At 43.7% G+C, this 20,511-nt stretch overlaps 1 protein-coding gene across 4 annotated transcripts in view; it reads left to right on the top strand.

Annotated features, from left to right (window-relative positions):
• The window catches only part of ETV6 (ETS variant transcription factor 6), a 248,801-nt gene that overhangs the window by 78,254 nt on the left and 150,036 nt on the right, over positions 1–20,511 (top strand). For 2 of the 4 annotated variants that reach the window (XM_053894836.1, XM_053894834.1), the window contains exon 2: positions 19,737–19,866. The exons of 1 other annotated variant lie outside the window; for it this stretch is intronic. In XM_053894836.1, the coding sequence (XP_053750811.1) occupies positions 19,737–19,866 (130 nt within the window). The remainder of the gene's footprint in view (positions 1–19,736; positions 19,867–20,511) is intronic. One more of the 4 variants, XM_053894835.1, reaches the window with a different exon arrangement.

Raw genomic sequence — 20,511 nt, 5'->3', positions numbered from 1 at the left:
TACACAGACATCTTTTCCTTTTCCTGCTTCCAGAGGACCTAGAACAACCTGTGCTGTTAGGACACCCTGGCAGTGGGCCTAAATACATTACCCCAGATGTCAGAATATGCTTGCTTGTACCTAAATTGTCCAACTCCACGTATGCAGTCGTCTTGTGAAACACTAAGACTTTCAAAAACTTTCCAATATATATATATATATTTTTACCATCTTTCACGAGTCCATAATGCCACTTTCCTTTTGCCAAAGATCTTTACTCCTCATTTTGGTGTGGGGGGGGGGGAATGTAAAGGGATCATGGTTTTATTTTTTTATTTTTTTAATTTTTTTTTTAACGTTTATTTATTTTTGAGACAGAGAGAGACAGAGGATGAACGGGGGAGGGTCAGAGAGGGAGACACAGAATCTGAAACAGGCTCCAGGCTCTGAGCTGTCAGCACAGAGCCCGACGCGGGGCTCGAACTCACGGACCGTGAGATCATGACCTGAGCCGAAGTCGGCCGCTTAACCGACTGAGCCACCCAGGCGCCCCAAGGGATCATGGCTTTAAAATCCAACATACCTTGGTTCGAGTTCTCACACCATTTGTTGTATGGCATGGGAAAGAACATTCTTTAAGTTTGACGGGGCTGGCTTTCATCATCTATAAAACCAAAAGGTATCCTATCTTAGTGTTGGCACATAGAAGGCACCGAGTGTATTTTATTTCCCCCTCAGCCCTTCCCACTGTACCAGACCCCCTGACGTGTCACCTTGTGTTCGTTCGTTGCCCCCTGTTGATTTCAGAGGTTACAAAAAAGGTGTTACAGGTAAGGGAGGGTAAGTACACAGTGTGTGGGTACTAACTGAATAATTGTGCCAGGCTTTCCTCCTGACAATTCTTCCTAGGCAACGCTGCCCCTGAATGGTTACGGAACCAGCAGGGGAAAAGGTGTCGTTGGCAAAGAACAGGTCACCTGCATGTAAGAAGTGAAACGTGCGCGTTATCAGACACCTTCCACACCACCACTCCCATGCTCCACGATATTGAAAAGTTGATCCACAAATGCCGGTAGAGCTGACAACTGATCGTGGTGGCAGGTGGTGGGGAAACCTCTGTTCAGCAGACCCCCGGATGTTTCAGTTGTAGTCATGTTCATCGAAAGAATCAAATGCCTGGTTTACCTTTTAGCAAAGCATCGCTAATAGTGTTCGCGAAATTACCTCGAAAGAGCTCTCCTGGAATATCTACCAAATCCGGGTATCATGCCAGGACACGTAGACCTGGAAGGGGCCGCTTCTACTGCAGCATCTTTGTGGGAATTGAGTCTTTCCACTTTCCTGTCCACCACCCCCCCGCCGCCCCGTTTTTTTTTTTTTCCTTGCTTAAAAATAGATCATTTGCAAAGGCACTCGAAGGTGACTTAAATCCTGTAACAGATAACAGTTTTGCACGAGCATTGTGTCTTTTATCATGCAGCCCTTGATGTGATTATGTGATAATTATGTGTAATTATGTGATATCTTGAATCTACCACAGATGGAGCTACCAAGCCGTCTCAGAAATGACCATATCTGTATGTGTGTATATCTGTATGTCCTTAAGATTTACCACAATTTTGGCACATGCACGCTTCTCGTTGCTACTTATTAAACTTTTTGCCTGCTAGGTCCTGTGCTAAGTTCTAGTGTATCATGTCCTTCAATCCTCACAGCCTTTGAGGGAGAGCCAGTGTTGTTAGTCCCCCCCGCCCCCAACCCCCGGTGTAGGTGAAACGACTGAGGCTTGCGGAGTTTAAGTCACTGGCACAAAGTTGCACAAAGTCATGAAGTGCCAGAGCCGAGACTGAAAACACCCGTGGGTGCTCCCACACCATAGCTCTTGGCCACCACACCTCTAGATCGGTAAAAAAATATTTCTAGAACTGAAGAAAGAGATCTAAGGAGAGAGATGCGATCCCTAGATTTTAATGTCTTTGGTGATAACAATATGAGACTTCTGTCTCTTTAAAATGTCATTAAAATAAAACTCGAAAGTCTCCATTCTCCATCTGCTTAGTAGTAAGAATGAGCAAGAAGTCTCCGTAATTCATGGCATGTGGCCCCTTTTCGAGAGGCTAGTTCCTGTCTCCAGGCCTTCTTTTTGCTTCCAGTTCCGCATCCACCAACATTCCCGTGGGAGCTTCTCCTAAAAGTACCTTTGCCTCAACATCAGCACAGAACGGGGGGCCTAGAGCTCTGACTGAGTGAGCCTGTGGTTTCTCGATGCCCGTGAGAGTACAGCTAAGGGAGCTGGTCTTTTGAGGTCTTACCTCTTAGTGAAATCAGGGTTGCTGTGTCACCTAACATGATTTCTAGAATAGTAGGGATAAGGCCAAAAGAAGGAGTATGCATATCTGCACTTAGATAGCCATTTACGTGTCATCTCCTTCAGGCTTTCAGAAGTAGTCACTTAAAAGCCAAAACGTTTGCTTGAATTGCACAGCCGTTGCTTGGTGTCATGGAAGAAAGGTCCTTAGTTCATAGGCTCTGGGTTCAAAGACCGGCTTGTCACTTATTAATACTACGCAAGTTGTGTAACACTGTCGAATTCCAACTTTTTAGTCTTTAAAGTGGGGATCAAAATCTCACACTTATTTGATTGCTGAGGCACTTAAATGAAATAATATATGTGCGTGCTCCATAAGAGTTGACAATAAATATTTTTCCCTTTTCCATAAGTTTTTTTTCTCTTCCAGACTTTAAGCTCTTTAAAGAAAATAATTTTTTTTCTTATTCATCTCCATATTCTCAACCCCCAGCAGTGTCAGGCATGTGTTCACTGAATCAAAGAAAAATCTTTTGGGAAGGTCTTCAGACCATTCATTTATTCACTCACTCATTAGTTTCACCCCTGCAGCACATCGGGCTCTGTGCTTGGGGTAGTGCAGTCAACAACACAAACGTAGTCTGCCGCCACTTTTTTAAGTCTATCTGAGAGAGAAACATTAAATAGATAATTAGAGTAATGAACAACTTTGGTCCTTGAGGCGGGATCTACGTTTCGGAAATAGCCGAAATTATTTGGCCTCAAGTCCGATGAGGCCAAACTGTTTTTGGCCAGATACAAACAGGAGCACTAAATCATTATAACTGGTTCTGAAAGTCCTAAAAGAGGTGTTTCTAAAGTATTTCTGGGGAAAGATGGCATCACTGGACTAAGTCTAATCACATTATAAAGGATCTACCTCAAGAGGCAGCAGAACTGATGGGATGGGATCATAGTAGGTCAGGTGTTCCAGGAGCTTGGAACCACCTGGAATAAGGCCTAAAACCAAGTCAGATAACTGGATAATTGGGCAGTGAACATGCCTCTTGGAGGGGAGAAGAGGAGATGAGGCAGCTTGTAGCAAGATTGTCATGTGGATAGTTGGACTTAAAATCTTTGTCAATGAGTTGCTGGGTGGCCCTAGGGGGAAAACACAAGACAAAAGATGAGTTTGTGTTGGCATCAAGAAATGCTCTTGGTGGGACTAACAAGGCTCATTCAATTCATTCATTCATTCATTCATTCATTCATTCATCCAGCAACGGGTGCCTAGTGCTAGCGAACAGGCACTGCCCTAGGTGCGAGGGGAACAGGATAGAGAAATCCCTGCTCACTCAGAGTTTTCTGCTAATGACAGCCTTCCCTCCCGGTTCAGTGGAAGGGTCTGGGGCTCCAGTGTGCTCCGTGGGGGCCTGAGAAGCAGGTGAAGGTGAGGTAGGCCTCACCTGCAAACCGTCAACTTGGAAGCGAGGAACTGTGAAGACCTAGATGCAGACTCAAGGGCAGATCTGCTGAGGAGAGCAGGTGCGTGCAGATGGGGGAGACTTGGCCTGAGACTCAAGGAGAGGTAGAGGCAGGACAGGAGGCCCTGAATGGGCAGTTGAGCCCATGGAAGGGAGGGAACTGCTTAAAGTCCTGCGTCGGGATGATAGAGCTAAAAACCTACAATCAACTTTAAGAAGTTGTCTTAACATTTTTATTGAATTAGAATGTGATTGACAGTGGATTTGAAAGAGCTGGGTTTTTATTTAGGTGTTAAGATGCTCAGGGTCTCGTGGAGCTTTTCATCTTACCCCTATTTGTCCTGCAATTTATTTTTTAATTTTTTAAAATTTGTATTATTATTATTATTTTTAATTTGAAAGAGAGTGGGGGAGAGGGGCAGAGGGAGAGAGAGAGGATCCCAAGCAGGCTCCATGCTTAGCGCAGAGCCTGATGCAGGCTCGATCCCATGACCCTGGGGTCGTGACCTGAGCCGAAGTCTATAGAGTCGGATGCTCAACCAGCTGAGCCACCCAGATGCCCCATCCTGCAATTTCGATGTAACACACTCAAGGCCAGCCTCCGAAAATGGGGCTGATTTATTTTTCTAGCCTAAACCAAGGAAAATACTGCGTGTTCTTCTCTTCCCAGTGATCTGTCGTGCACAAAGAAAATGTTATAATGCTGTGAGACGAGGCCTGTGAATTTTTTTTTTTTTTTTTTAGCTTCTGGTGAGAGTTGTGACAAGGGAGGCAGCATTAGTCTTTGAACCTAGGTCTGAAAGTAGTGGAAACCATTGCGTGACAAGAACACGACATGGTTTGTGCGGCCTTTTTCACCTATTCTAACTCAGTTGACTTACTGGAAACCTCGTCAATCCATCAGCACAGTTGTCTCCATTTTATAGCTGAGGAAACTGAGGCTCAAGATTGCCCTTCCCTCTTTTTGTAGTTTTTGTGGGAAGAATCAGTTGGCGTTGAGGGAATATTGAGTGTTCAGGCTTACGCTTGTGTGGTTCTTCAGTCTTGCAAGGACGGAAAGGCACACGCAGGTGACGAGAATTGGTAGAAAGACACATGCAAGTTGCATTGAAATGGGAAGGTTAGTGTAAGAGATTGAGTGTGTGGGGGGAAGGGAAGCAAGGATGTCCTTCCGGTGGGGCATTGGTCACAGCCTAGAGTGCCTCTGTTCCTTTTCAGCAGCTGCTTTACCTGCTGCATGGAGTCAGGCCAGGCAGGTGAGCACAGGTTGGACCCAGACTTGCTCTCAAGGAACTTGGAATCGTGTCTTTTACTGTGTGTAGGGCCTTACTTCCACTTTCTACGTCAATTCTGTTTTCTCTTAACTAGATACTTCTTTCCTCTGATGAGTGCAAAGGGTCTTCTGAGAAGTTTAAACCTCTCTTGTATGGTTCAGGAATTGCAGATGGTAGAAATAATTAGGTGTCGCCTAAGAAAGGTTGTGGCCAAGTTCAAGAAAATCCACGTGAGGAGAGGTTGACTGGCACAGGGATGACCTGAGCTGGGGAGGAGAGCTGAAGCTGCAAAGTGGCATCCTGAACAAACTTGTTTTGCAGCTCCCAGGGAAGTTAGGTAGGTAGGTTAAAAGAGTGAGCGAGCAAGCGAGGGAGGGAGATAGATATTGATAAGAAGAAGAAAGTAATAGACTTCTCTTGGTGGAGGCTGAACTCCTCTATATTCTTTCTGCTGAGTTCTGAGAGGCTCATCGTCACTGAGTACAGGACAGGAAGTATCTCTGTCCCCTCTGTCCTTCTCTGTAAATGGCTTCCAGTTTAGAGGACTCTAAGGACTGACCCGTGTTTTTCCTTTTTTTTTAAGTCTTATATATTTTGAGAGAGAGGGAGTACAGGAGGGGTAGAGAAAGAGGGAGAGAGAGAATCTGCCGTGTCAGTGCAGAGCCTGATGTGAGGCTCGAACTCAAGAACCTGGAGATTATGACCTGAGCCCAAACCAAGAATTAGCCGCTTAACTGACTGAGGCACCCATGCGCCCCTAATGACTGACCATTGTAATTGGAGAAGTGCAAGAAGAGAAGGGTGCCCGGGTGGCTCAGATGGTTAAGTGTCCAACTCTTGATTTTGGCTCAAGTCACGATCTCATGGTTATGAGATCGAGCCCCGAGTCAGCTCCGTGCTGAGCATGGAAACCTGCTTGGGATTCTCCATCTCTCTGTCTCTGTCTCTGTCTCTGTCTCTCTCTGCCCCTCCCCCACTCCCTCATGTGTACTCTTTCTCTCTCTCAAAATAAATTAAAAACAAAAAAAAAAAGACAAGAAGAGGAACATGGGTCATGTGTAGTCATTGTCTACCCAGACTTGATGATGTTTCTGAAAGCATGTGGGACAGCATCACACCTTGTGACCTCTACTCATTCCTGTGGGGTGCTCACTGTCCCAGGCTCTAACCTACAATACGCAGTATGGTTCCCCGTAGCTACATGTGGCAAATGAGCCCTGGAAATGGCTAGTGCAACAGAGAAACTGAATTCTTAATTTATTTAATTTTAAAATGCACTTGATTTTTGTTAAAAATCTTTTAAAGTGTGTTCGGAACAGCTTGGATATGTGAATTTACCTTTTCAACTGTAGATTTTGTATAATCTAAATACAGATCAAGTATTTTCCATGAAAATTTGGTGTCTATTTGAACTGTAATATAAACTAGGTTCCAAAGACCTAGTATGGAAAAAAAAAGAATGTATCTCAATAACTTTATTGATTTATATGTTGAAAGAGTATTTTGGCTACATTGGGTTAAATGTAATATATTATTTAAATTAATTGTACATGTCCCTTTTTAAAATGTGACTGCTAGAAAAACGTTGAATTACACACATAGCTCGCATTGTATTTCTGCTGAACAGTGCTGGTCTAGATAATGTCTTATTGGGTCCATTGGAAGTATTATGAGGACTTTTTTAGGGAAAGTTGCTAGACTTCCAAAGTTAGAGATTCGTTTTTCCCTATTGTGTTAAACTCTGCTTTTTTAGATGGATGGGTTCATGACAAGGGAGGGTTGGAAAATAGGTTTTGGTTAAGAGTAAGTTAATTGAGAAGATAGTTTTGCTCCTGGTAATTAGGATGATTTTCAAATGCATTTTCACCCACTTGGAAACCACTGATTGTCATGAAAACAAAGCACATTGGTGCTTTGTCATTTGTGTCTGTTCGGACCCTGCTCCTTTTCTTCAGGCAGAAATCTTGGTGATTGTCAGCAGAGATTTGATTTGCTCCTGGCAAGGAACCTAAAGAAATATAACTAAAGGGGAAGTCTGTAGCATTAAAGGAAATATTTAGCCCTTTGCTAACTCCCGTTTGAACCCTACCAGCTCCCAGTGGTTTTCAGAGTCCCTATTTCAACTTCTTTGTTTAAACTTTCCAGATCTTCCTATTTATAGATTTCAGTTGTTGGCAGCTCATGTTCGAGGCGTTGTTGACACCAGTGGTGAGGCCTGACTGGTGGCGATGCTGTAGGCTGCTTTCACAGCTTGGTTTGCAAGTCGCTTTCTAAAGATGCAAAGAGAATTACTATCCGCTGTAGTAGTTTCAACACCTGAGTGAATTTCAGATGACAAAGTCACATCCTTGCCACGCTGCTCCCACTGTTTCAGAATTGTAGTTTGCTTACAAGGAAGAAGAGATAAAATACTAATGACATCAAGATGCTTGGCGACTTGAAAATTTTGTTTCATAGGAAGAACTGAAGTTTCCAGTGACTTCTTTTAAATCAAGGAGTGAATAAATAATTCTGCTAGATTCTTAAGTAAGCTACCCTTCCCCATAAGGGCCACTTTATACCCAGACTTTATCACGATGACCAAGCGTTTAAAAAACATTATAGGCAAAAGTAACTCTGGAGAAAGATGGCATCCTCGGTCTCTGGACCTGCCAGAGGAGTTGCGGGATCCATTCAAGGATCTCGTTAGCCCTTCAGCCTCCATTCCTACATCCGTGGAGTAGGTTTTGTGCTCGTTCTGGTGACATGACTCCTGGGAGTGTTAAGAGGATACAGCAGCCTGTAATTGAAGGGCTTTTGGTAATAGAAGGGTATCTTGGTTAAAGGCCTTAGCAAGCTCAAGATTTCTGCTAGTTTAGGGTTCTAAGATTTTATTAAGAAGTCAGCTGCTTGGAGTTCAAGCTGCTTCTTCAAATTATAATAAGTTGATAGTTTGTGTGCAAAAGTAAAGACCTACCCACTGGAAGCAAGGTTACTTTTGGGGGGCGGGGTGGAAGTAAAGCCCACTCAGCCCTTTAGAATGGTACAAATGTAGCCCTGAGCACCGTGTTGGGGATCCTGCCCCTCACCGAGGGAAAAAGCTGTCCAGTCTCCAGGCTACTTGATTCGGTTTCATTCTGAGCAAGAAAGGGGTCCAGGACCTGAGCATATGAAGGCAGACCCTTCAGGGTGGGAGAGGAAGAAGGGAGGGAAGGCCAGAAGTGGAATGGGTTTTCGTTCATTCTTGCTTTTCCTTCATCCACCTTGTCTTGCTCCTGTTAGACTTAAAAAAGTGCTGAGAATGCAGGTTCCATGTGGAGCTGCAGAGAGTGAAGCAGGGCTTCCTGCTGGTGGGTTTGGGGAGGGGGTAACTCTAAGGGCAGTGGGGAGAGAAGAGGAACCCCTGCAGGCACACCTGTCTGGGCCACTGGTTCCTATGTAGGTCAGGTAGTCCTCATTCAGGAAATTCCTGTATTACACCCATCATCTCCATTGTATGGATCATTCAGGAACTTCCTGTATTACACCGATCATCTCTCCATCGTATGGTTCAAGGCAGAACAATAACAATTTACTCAGGAGGGAAGGACAATTAGCGAATTGGTTAAGAAGGTTTCTAAAAAACTCTTGTGACAGATAATCAGTTAACATGTGTCTTGATTTACTGTATTGACTTCTGTCTTGATTTAAGATAGTGATTCTCAGCCTGACTATTGGAATCACATGGGCGGAGCTTTAAAGCTACCGATACCTGGCCGATTTACTTGGATAGTGGAATTTTTTTCTTCTTAGAGCTGCTCCAGATGGTTCTCCTGTGCAGCCAAGATTCAGAATTCCTGATTTAGAATGTGTGTTTCCTCAACTGTTAACTGATCCCGAGTCCCTGAAGTATGTGGAAATTCAAGCCTATTTTTCAAATACTGGGGCGAACTAACAATTGTAATGAAGGCATGGATCTTACTAAAATAAATTGCTATTTAGCCTTCACAACAGGGCTACAAGGGTGTAGCACAGGAGTTTCCTTATTTCAAGCTGTGTCGTATTCTGATAATCACTGTTGTCATCGTGCACACACACAGGAATCCGTTGTCAGAAACAAAACTTCTTTCTACCACCCGTGGCCTCAGAGAAGGAGAAGATGCCTTTTCTGCGTTCCTGTCGGGAGTTTTGTGTCTAAGAATCAGGGAATTTCTAAGGTTTTTGATGAGCATAGGTAGTATAAGTAGAAGATAGTTGCCACGATGGTTATTACTTCTGGAAAAGCTTGTCTGAAAGAGGAAATTCAGGTGTGTGACCTTGGTCATCGGTGTTCAAGGTTGTTCGTATGTTACTTTTTAGAGGTGTAGAGGCTGGGCGGGGCAAGAAGATAAATTCTGCTCTGATTCGTCAGTCAGTCCTTTAGTGAGGTCCTGTCAATCTTGTCTTGGTTTAAGTTAATTTCTCATTTTACAACATAAAGACAGGTTTAATTCTTAAAGATGTTTAAACATTTTTTTTTAATGTTTATTTATTTTTGAGAGACAGGGAGAGACAGAGCATGAGCCAGGGAGGGGCAGAGAGAGGGGGAGACACAGAATCCGAAGCAGGCTCCAGGCTCCGAGCTGTCAGCACAGAGCCCCACACGGGGCTCGAACCCATGAACCGTGAGATCATGACCTGAGCCGAAGCTGGACGCTTAACCGACTGAGCCACCCAGGAGCCCCAAGGCAGGTTTAATTCTTAAAGCACACACTGGAAGTAGTGCTTTATTTGGGTCTTTTCAAATTCCATGTCATAATAAAGGCTTGCGTTTATAGGCAGCCTTTGTTTGAAGAAACTCATAATAATTTACAAGCTTCATCTCATTTATCTTTAAAATAATGTTATGTGACAGTAAAGGTTGGGTATCGGTATATGCCAGTTTCTCAGACAGCAACGCTGTGGAGAGGCTGACTTCTTTCTTTCACACTGCTTTTTAAGTGTGGCATTCTTATGTGGGTCTACTGAAATTATTTTGGCAGTAAACATTTTCCAGAGATACAAATCTTTTCCAGATCTAATTTGTGCTTATGACCCTAGATATACAGTTTACAGGGCTTTTTCTCTTGCTATGTATTCCTTCGCCTGAGGCAGCCCGGGAGTGATCTGATATAGGTAGAGCAAGGGAATTTGTTCAATTTGGCCATGGTCGTGGCTGTAACCCAGCCCTCCGCCTTGCAGAGTGAGCCCCAGTGGGGTGGGGGTGTCTCCTGGTTCACCGAAAATGGACTGGATCCAGTTAGGAACTTGCAGGGCTTCCTGCAAAGCGCTTCCTTGGGGCTGCCCTTTTAGAGACTTTATTCAGTTTTATTTAGCATCTCTCTTTGGATTAGTCTCATTTGAAGGAGAATGTAAATCTTGCCTCTGGGATCAAATCTTTAGATCCTACTATTTCTTCTGGTAAAAAAAAAAGAAAACGAAAAAGAAAAAAAAAAAGCCTTTTTAGTTTTAAAGGAGGTCTGAATTGCCTCCTCTGTAACCACCCCCAGCGAACAGCTGGGGCTGTGGGTTCAAGCCATAGCTTCTCTTTCTCTCTCTGCCTTCCTTTTACAAGACTTCCAGGATACAGCCGTTCAAGAAAGAGGTGAAGAGGAGCAAAGCCCAGAGTGATGCTGTAACAGAAAGAAGAAAGCTGCATGGGGGAGGGGTGAAGGGTTTATGAAGCAGGAAGCGGCAGGTGGAAGGGGAGGAGGAACAAATGGATAATGCACCGGTTTGAAGCAACAACCTGAGCATTAACCATTTATTCTGCCGCTTCTGCCTCTGGGCTCTGCGGAAGCCTGACCCTCGATCTTTCTCTGCCCAGGTCTCAAGGTCCCACGATGACCCCAGGGGACTTAGCTCCCACCCCAGGGGGGGCACTGTGAGTACTCTAGGAGAGCGGTCACATGGCAGGTGGAACATGCCTGGAAGGTATCTCTCCTCTGGGGGGAGAAATTGAGAAGCTCTCTCTAATGGCGCCCTTGATACAACTAAATAGCAACTCTCTCAGTTCATTACTCGTTAGCCCCAGGCAGGGACACCGCATCCCGGCTAATTGTAATAGCCAAATCATTAAGGGGAATGGCATTAATGGAGGAGAAAGCATCTAATCAAGAGCTGAACTTGGCCACTTTGTTGTGCCCAGGATATAAGCTGCTGTGAATTTAAGCACCTAGTTCTTCTGCTATTAGAATTAGTTAGGAAGAAAGGATTTAGTGACCCTCTTTCAAAAGGTGGTTCAAAAAGCTTAGGGGTGTTTCTGGGTAAATCCAACAGGAAGACTTTATTTTTTCCAGAGATTTTATTTCTACCTGCTGGTTGTGTATAAATAGTCACACCCCCTTTCTTACACTGAAGCGACCCACTATCAGTAGGACATGCCCTGTCACGGGGTTTCTAGGAGCGATGATGTATGTTGGCAAGTTTACCTAATCTCTGCTTAGAGCGAAAGCAGTCATCTCCATCAAAACAGGGATTAGGGGTATAGTCAGGGCCATGGAGCTCCCATGTTAATTTCCCCATCCAGGTCAAAAGCTTGTGACCTCATCTGCATCAGCCCTGGGTTCCAGCCAGGTGAGCTGAGTACCCTTCAAACATAGACCTCCCTGGAAACCACAACCTGGCATGAAAAGGAATCACAGCTTGAGATCCTGCTTACGAGTCATGTCAGAAATACTTAAGAAATTCAGGGGGGAAAAAAAAAGAAAAGAAAAATTCATAGCATCTCAGGTTGGAGAGGATCTTAATTAAAATGTTTTAAAATTAGAACAATAAATCTATCTGAGTACCCCCCCCCCGACCCCCACCAACCACCACTGGTGCTTGTCTTTAAAGGGCTTGCTCCTAGTTCTAGACATTAGTGCTTTTCCTGATAATGTTTGGTAGAAGCCTTGAACCCTGTGAGGGATTTCTGATGGAGAGAGGAGGGGATTGTAGTGTTCAGGCTTCGTTTGGATCCGTTCCGCCCTCACTGTAATTAACAAGCTCTGACTTACCAGAAGATCAAAGATCCTGGAGTCAGAAGGCATCTTCACGTTCTACTTGAGTTCCTTCCCAGTTTAGGAACCCCATTTAGAGTGACTTTGGAGCCTCAGCTTCAACAGGCTTGAGGGAGAACAGTATACCACATACATATTTTTAGCGCGTGGGTATATGCTGCTGGCTGGGCCCTCCGAGGTGCTGAGGAGAGGCTTTCTCTCTTCCTTACACTAGTCCTTCCCGTATTTGAAGACATCTAGGAGAATCCTGTAGCTCTTTTCTTCCCCACAGGCTCCATATATCCTTAGTGCCTTTACCCATGCCTCATTTGAGAGAATGGAGTCTGCTATCTTCAGGCCGTTGGAGAAGCCTCATTGGACTGTGGCCGCTGTGGTTTCTGGAGGCAGACTCTGCTCCTTCTCGGTATACGGATATTCTCACTGCAGGCGTGAATAACATGTTGACAGGGCCTTTCCTCCTCACTGCTCCTGGGTGTCTCACCTGTACATTTAGACTTGTTGCTCCTGGATGAACGGAAAGCCATTGAGTAAGGGAAATGTTTTTCTCTTGTTGTTAAAGAAAATGTTAGAGATAAAAGTAACATTTTTTTAAAACATTTTTTAATGTTGATTTATTTTTGAGAGAGAGAGAGGGAAAGAGAGAGTTGGGCGGGGGCAGAGAGAGGGGGAGGCAAAAAATCCAAAGCAGGCTCAAGGCTCTGAGCTGTCAACACAGAGCCTGATGTGGGGCTTGAACCCATGAGCTGTGAGATCATGACCTGAGCTGAAGTTGGACGCTTAACTGACTGAGCCACCCAGGTGCCCCAAAAGTAACAGATTTTTACTCAAAAATTACCTCAGGTGAGATTTCTATACCACATGAAGTCATCATATGCACAAGTAATTGATCGTATGCCCCGGTGGCCTTGCTGATTGTGTCCTACAGGTAATAGTACCTGTCCTTGGATGAATTCTAATGGCCGCCCCTACTCAGAGGTCATTCCAGGAGAACTTCTCTCATACATCGTATTTAGTCCCTTCCTCAGCTAAATGAGTTTATGCCCTCCATCTGTGCTCCCAATAAGATAAGCATTAGGCTTGAGAAAGTTGGCACCCTGGCTTAGGTGACTCTGTTGAGTGACCTTCAGGAACCCCATGCAATTCTGTGAGGAGCAAGGGCACAAAGCAATGAAATATTCCAAAGCCGCAATGATTCTATACAAGCTTGGACTTATCTTTTGGGATTCCCCATAAATTCTGAAGCCACCGTTGATGGGCAGTGCTTCTTAAATGTAATATCTTATTTCTCCTCATGAGCTGGGAACTTGAACGGCTTGCTTAACCCCTGCGATCTTCAGGTCAGATTCCTCATGTGGAATGGAGATGATCGTGCCCTCCTTGCAGGGTTATTGTGAGTCTGAAATAAACTGAAGCTTTCATGGGAAGCACATTCCAAGTGTTCCCTGAATGCTAGCTCCCTTTCCTGATGGTTGCAGTGAATATCTTCCAGCTGAGATTGGCACATATGTTCTGAGGGGTGTTAAGTATTTATTCTGTAAAGTGATACTGAATTTTAAATGTTGGGACCATCTTGGAAATTCTAGGACTTATGGTGGCAGAATTCATAATGCCTAGTACAGGCGCTGGGTCTTAGTGGACCCTAGAGGGATGATGAAGTATTTCATAATAACCATAGGGAGAAAAATACCCTAATGACCTTTTACAGCAATATTAGACTACAGGGCCTATCGCTCACACTTCTTTTTTATTTATCTTGCTGTCCACCGAGAACATAGTTCTGGGTAAAAGGAAAGCTTACAATGTTTTGACTACATTGTGTCTGATTGACAGACATGGATGCTTTCTTCTGATTTTAGGCAGGGAAGGTGAGGACCAGGGGCTGTTTCAGGAGGAAATACACAGGAATCTGCGTATTTCAGGTCTCGAACCCCTCTTCTCAAATGTCCAAAGGAAGAGCCCTCCTTAGACCAGTAAAGCCAGGCTCCCAGGAAGATCTCCCCGTCAGTATGTGTGTGGTTCGTCGGGCACACGCTCCCTCACCCCTTTCCAAGGGCTGAATGGGCATCTGGGTGACAAGAAAGGAGGGGGGCCAAGCGCATAGTTCCACCTATTCTCATTTGCACAGAGTAGTCCCATTACCCACCCACCTCTGAAACTACCGCAAGTGTGTTAAAAGCCAAAGACCAGTTGGGCTGTACAAATCTAGTGGCACTCAGAGGGTGCTCAGGAGAGGAGCTGGACGCTAAGAGGAAGGCCTGCTCAGGCTGCTGGTACAGATGTCTTCTGGAACCTCGATGGGATGGAAAGAGAGCATCACAACTTCACAGCTGGGGTTTGATGGAGCTGGATTTCTGCTTCAGAGTTGATGCTTGAATACCTCAGATCCCAAGGTATATCTCAGATCCTAAGGTATACTGCTTCTTTCTGGGGAAATGCCAAAAATGTCATGGCCTGCGGCTCTTGGTGCAGTGTATATCTAGAAAAGAAGACTGGCGTTTGCATCTTTTCCCGGGTTCTTGAAGTTGACCTGGCTGAATTTTGGGGTGGACAAAATGTTCAATGTAGTTTTTCCTTTAAAAAATTTTTAAATATTTATTTATTTTTAATATTTTTTAATATTTTATTTTTATATTTATATTTTATATTTATACTATTATAAATATTATATTTATATAATTTTTTATATTTATATAAAAATTTTAAATATTTATTTATTATATATTTTTAATATTTTATTTTTATATTTATATATTTATATTATAAATATATTAATTTTTATTTTTATATTTTATTTTTAATATTTTTTAAAAATATTTATTTATTTATTTTTGAGAGAGTGAGAGAGACAGTGCGAGCAGGGGAGGGGCAGAGAGAGAGAGGGAGATACAGAATCCAAAGCAGGCTCCAGGCTCTGAGCTGTTAGCATAGAACCCGATGCGAGGCTTGAACTCACAGACGGCGAGATCATGACCTGAGCCAAAGTTGGACACTTAACCCACTGAGCCACCCAGGCGCCCCTTCAGTGTAGTTTTTCAAGTGAAAGGAATTGGCATTCGAGAGTGTGTTCGTTCGGGTTCTTGTGCGTGTCTGTTTGTACCCCCGGCACCAAAAACCTCAAAAACTGTGCAGCTCCAATTTCTGTCTTGTTCAGGTTTTGGGTGATGTATATAGATCTCGCCTGTTAATGAAAGCTTATTTAATGTAAGCTATAGCCACTGCCTTGAATCATTTCACAGCCAGAAGAGTGTACTTAAATAATTGTGTGTTCAGACTTCAGTTTAGTGAATCTCAGTAAATAACTTCCCACTGGAGACATTTCTTCCCTTCAGTCTCTAGAAGACAAACTGTAGTACAAGCATCAGCTTTCCCAGGCAGCTTTCCCAAAAACCTGCAGGGTGAAAAAGAGATCCTTCCCTCAAAATAGGGAATATTACCAGGTGCCCACCGTATCTCGGGTGCCTGTTGTTTTCCATTGTCTGAGTTGCCAGTTAGAGTGCAGGGAAGGGACATCAAAGTGCAACAGGACGAAAAGGGCAGCTGTAGAATTTTTACCACATTTCCCGGCGAAATGGTCACCACTCTGTTTCCATGACACTCTTCCTCCTGAGAACCTGACCTGGGCTTCAGAAACCATCCTTGGGGTAATCTGGCATTCATAATGGGGATGGGGCCTATTTGGGGAAACACTTCCTAAATTGGGGACATCTCAGCCTTAGAGGAATCTGTAAAATTACCGGTAAACCATCTCTTTGCAAGTACAACCAAACTTTGTTTCTATTCTTCTCAATTCCAGAAACGCTTTATCTTTATTTCCAGAAAGTTAATATTTAATTGGCAACAGGCTCTAAGTGTGTCAACCTTCAGCCTCTTTAAAGAACTAATGGTGTGAAAACAAATGTATAAATGCATCAGGGGGATCCCTGTGATTTATAGAAGCTCTACATTGAATAATTTTGAAAAGGGAAGACTTTTCTGGTAATAAGAAGATTCATTTTTTTGACTTTTCTGTAGTATGCAGCCATGGTAGGGGGTGGTTAGGGGAGGAGAGAGGGGAGGAGAAATACCATTCTACGGAGCATAAAATGTTTAAGCTTATTTTACGTGATAGTCACACGTTCCCTAAGCACTTGATTTAAAAATGAGCAGAATCCAATGGGTACCCTTCATTGGCCCTTCATGGTTTGGGGAGGAAGGAGGACAGGGAATAGACCTCATTTTGGTTTCGGTAGTTAAATGCTTCCAGCAACCTTACTCCATATTCCATTTAAATTAAAAGAAAAAAAAAAGAAGAAAAAGAAGAAAAGAAAAGCTTTCTATAATGGTTGGTGAAATTTACATTTCATCCCTTGCCTAAAACTATTTTTAGCCTTCTTTCTCTTTTCAGAGCTTTGTGCTGCCCCCTGCCCCCCCTTAGGTTTTACAATTGGTCTTAGAAATGGCAGTGCTTCCCTTTTGTTTCTGCAGGTTGGTTTGATAGGTTGTGTCTGCACATTTGAGAGCAGCACGTTTTCTTTATTTTTTTTTAGCATCTAAACAATAATGTAACCACATCACGGCCTTTTCAGTCACATCGTTGACCTCCGTCAACATGAATGCATTAATGTTGCATTCATTTTATCCCGTACAACACTTGAATGCATTAATATCACTGTCTGTAGCATTTTAATTTAATTAGAGCAGTGGTTATAATCCTCTTGGGAAAAATCGTTATCCCCTCTGTAATGTTAAAATAAAACACCTCTGGTTTTCACCCGACTGACAATTTGCTTTTGAGGTGACTGAGCTCTACATGTGTACTCCCCTTCTCTTTGTTGGGGTCGGACCACAGAAGCAGTTGTGAGGATAAAGAGGTTTCTTTTATTTGAGAAATTGGATGTTAGTCTCCTTAAGCCTCTCGGTCTAGATGTCTCCGTCTGAGATAGTGGTGTTTGTTTCCTATTTCTAATTGCTGATAGTCTGCTGGTTATGCCTTGTAGAGGTTAAGTGTATGGTTATGGGAATAGATGAAAAAATATGAACCATGTGAATTGCCCTAGAAATTAACAAAAAGAGAGATAAAGCCTGCAGTGTGAGATTTCCAGGTGTGTGTTTCATTCTGTTAGGAAAGGAGCCCACATACTGGGCAATGTCCTTTCTTGGGTCCCTTCAGGGCCCTACTGGCTGCTGAACTCAGGGTCAGGGTAGGTGTATAATGGCTGCTAGCAAAATGCTCAAGGCCCTAGAAGTGCATTTTGCTGCAACCCCCCTCTTGGTCAATACCCTCTCCCGCTGCTGGCAGGTATCTTCGTTCAATCTTTTAAAAAGAGCTTCCCGTCCCAAGCTTAGGGTGTTGCAATATTGCTGAGTAGAAACCGTCGTCTGGAATGAGAATCTAGAAGCTGTCTCCGTCTAGAATTGTTTGGACGTGGGGGTGTTATAAAATCCCAGGGCAAACACTGAAGTGTGGCTTTTCAGTATAGCAGTAAGGACAGGCAACCACTCAGATGCACGCACACACACACCGGGGGCTGCCTCTTGAGAAGGTACAACGGTGATAATTTAGCAAATCAAAATATATACACTTGAAAGGTGATACCTAGCTTGACTCATATCAGTAGGCTAGCACTAGATTTCCCAAGAAACCAAGTAAAATCTGCTCTGAGGCCTGGTTTCTCCCCTTTTTGACTTTGATGGGTTTGGTGAGGGGTGAGGGAGCTGGGATGACGTGGCCTCTCACTCACAGGGACCAGTTGCAGGATCTGGTGAGTTTCTCCTTGCTTTAAGAGATAGTCATCGTGTTATGAAATGCCGTCTTCCTTTTTTTTCTCGCACTCGTGCCATGCCATTTGAAAACTCTTTGGCTGCACAATGTTTTCTTCATCAACAGTTTCACTTCTGCAAAAACCCTAACAAAACAAAGCTATTTCTGGGAATAAATTTAACGGCAGATAAGATATCTAGACATATATTGGGACTGGTTTTTTTTTTTTTTTTTTTTGAGGGTTGAAGTGTGTTAAACTAGAAAAACAGACTGCGTTTAAAATGTTTAAAAAGCCTATCTCTCTTTGAAAACCCCCTAAACAGATTGTATGTTTCCCAAAGGTGTGTTTATGTCTTTGACTCTTTCACCCCTTGAACCCCAAACTAAACACCAAAAGTTATAACTCATCCTTAAGCTAGAGTTGCTCAAAATATGCATGATGGTTGGTAAAGTTCAATAAAAGTGAAGTTGAAGGTTTTGCCTCTGGGTGACCTTTCATAGGACATCATGATTGATACAGAAATGAAATCTAGGGTGTATACGCCTGCCTTTAATTAAGAAATTCACCAGGAAACTTTAGGATGTATGTTTAAACGGAAATACTCCAAGTGCCCTTTTTGCTGGTAGAGGATGCCTCAGGGAAGGTATAGCAATTCCATTCGGAAATTACAGAAATATGTATATATTCATTTAAAATTGAAACTTCCTACCACAACCACCAAACTTTCCAGGCTCTGAGCAGAAGAAAAGCTTTAATTTGGTTATACAGCCAGGGGGACTCCCCTGCTTCCCTTTTGCACATTTGATGAAGTATAAAATGTTAGAGAACTGTCTTTCCAAAACATAAACACCCACTTTGCTTTATTTTCATCTGCAATTTTTCTTTTGCTCCTGATTCTTGTTTTCATAATGGCATCTTCCTGATCTTTCCCCCGAACTTATTTTTGGACCTTGTATGTCCCACTTTGCTTTGCCCAGTTGAACCACAGAAACGAATGGAAGTTATGTTTATTTATGTATGGACTTTAAGTCAAAGTAGTTGGTATATAGATTTGAGATGCAAATTGTACTGCTTGTCTAGCTGAACATGATAGTTGGTTCCTTGTCATTATTTGCTGTTTTAATTTGAAGCTAGTAATAATCCTTCTCATCCCATCCAGTTGTTTTAATTGATCTAACAAACACTGCCTGTTTGAATTTAAACAGTGGGTCTGCAGTTGTCAGTTGAATTAAGTACCTTCAATTAAACAGCACTTTCCTTAAATGCAGACAATTCTTGAATGAGCTCTGAAATACTTCAGAAGGAAAGAAGCATGTGTCTAAGATGGAAAATGAAGGGACAAGGAGATACTGTTAATGTTGCAGATAGTTCCCTGCTATGAAGGAAAAAAACATTGGATATTTTTGGTTTCTAATGGGATAGGTAGGCCATAGAAAAATCTTGTTTGTAGATTTATTAACTAAATCTGGAGTTTACAAGCCATCACTTTGAGCTCACCTCTCATTGGATCTGAGTACAGAATCATATTTGCATTAGGAACCGGGGATATTGCCAGAGAAGAGGAAACGTGGTTTTAATGTATGGGTGACATTAATTATGTGACTTGGACAAGTAATTTTTGACAGTAGTCTTTAAAGCCATTCTCTTGGACATACGGTTTCATTTCCTCAGCCTTGTCTCCCCTCTTGACTTGAACAAACCTCTAGTACAGAGGGGAGGGGAAACAGACACCCATTGACCTGAGTCCAAAGGAGAAGCCCTGTGTTAAGCCTTTCCACAACCTTGTTACAAACCCCAAATGCTGGGGATCTGGAAGACAACTGAAGTGTCTGGAAAGAGGGCGAGCGGGAATGATGTGAAGCCTGGTTGGCCAGTGCTCAGATGCCCCCTCTCCCTTTTGCCCCCCACCCCGCGCGCTGTTTTCACACCTAAGTCAGTTCCAAGCTTTCATTGTCTTCTTCCCCCTCCCCTCTTCCTGCCCTTCTTGTTAACAGCAGGAACGAATTTCATATACACCTCCCGAGAGCCCGGTGCCGAGTTACGCGTCCTCGACTCCGCTTCATGTTCCAGTGCCCCGAGCGCTCAGGATGGAGGACGACTCGATCCGCCTGCCCGCGCACCTGCGTGAGTGTTGGCGCGCATGCGCGCGGGGGTGGGAGGGAGGACAGACCGCCCTACGGCCAGAAGGACAGACTGACTGAGAGGGGAGTGGTTGCCTGCGCGGGGACGGGGCTTCAGGCAGGAGATTGGCAAGCTCTGAGATGGGTGGCACTCCTGATGTCCACCGTGAGAAGCTGCTTCGCGGTCTTTTACCCCTCTCCCCCCGCATTGATGGCTTCGAAAAGCTTGAGACTCCTGTCCCTTGTTGACACGTTACCCCCAAATCTGGAAGTGTGCACCATGTAGCAAGGTCAACTACATCTCCTAAGAGGCAAAGTGAACGTTTTTGGAAAGTTTGCTTCTCTTCCTGAGTTCACCCGTAACTCCTCTAGGATTTTCGTAGGCCCTAAATTTTGGGCAGTTTCTGAGTCAGACTCCCTCCCTGCTTTGCTTTTAGGCTGTGTGCTCTTCCTTTCTTTACAGGGAGGGCCTTCCCGCCATTTTTTTTCCTTTTTTTTTTTTTTTTTTTGTTTCATGCTGAATGCTTTTCTTTCCTTCGTTTTACTGCCCAGATAGGGCCTCTCACTCCTGTCCTTTCTTTTGCTCCCCTCTCCTGCTTCTCTTGTGCCTGCATTGCCTCCACGGCTGCAGTCTTTGTGGTCCTTCCAC

The sequence above is a fragment of the Panthera pardus genome, unplaced genomic scaffold (genome assembly GCF_024362965.1).
Source record: "Panthera pardus isolate Hobbes unplaced genomic scaffold, ASM2436296v1 HiC_scaffold_6, whole genome shotgun sequence".
Lineage (NCBI taxonomy): Eukaryota > Metazoa > Chordata > Mammalia > Carnivora > Felidae > Panthera > Panthera pardus.
This window is presented reverse-complemented; position numbering and strand designations above follow the sequence as displayed.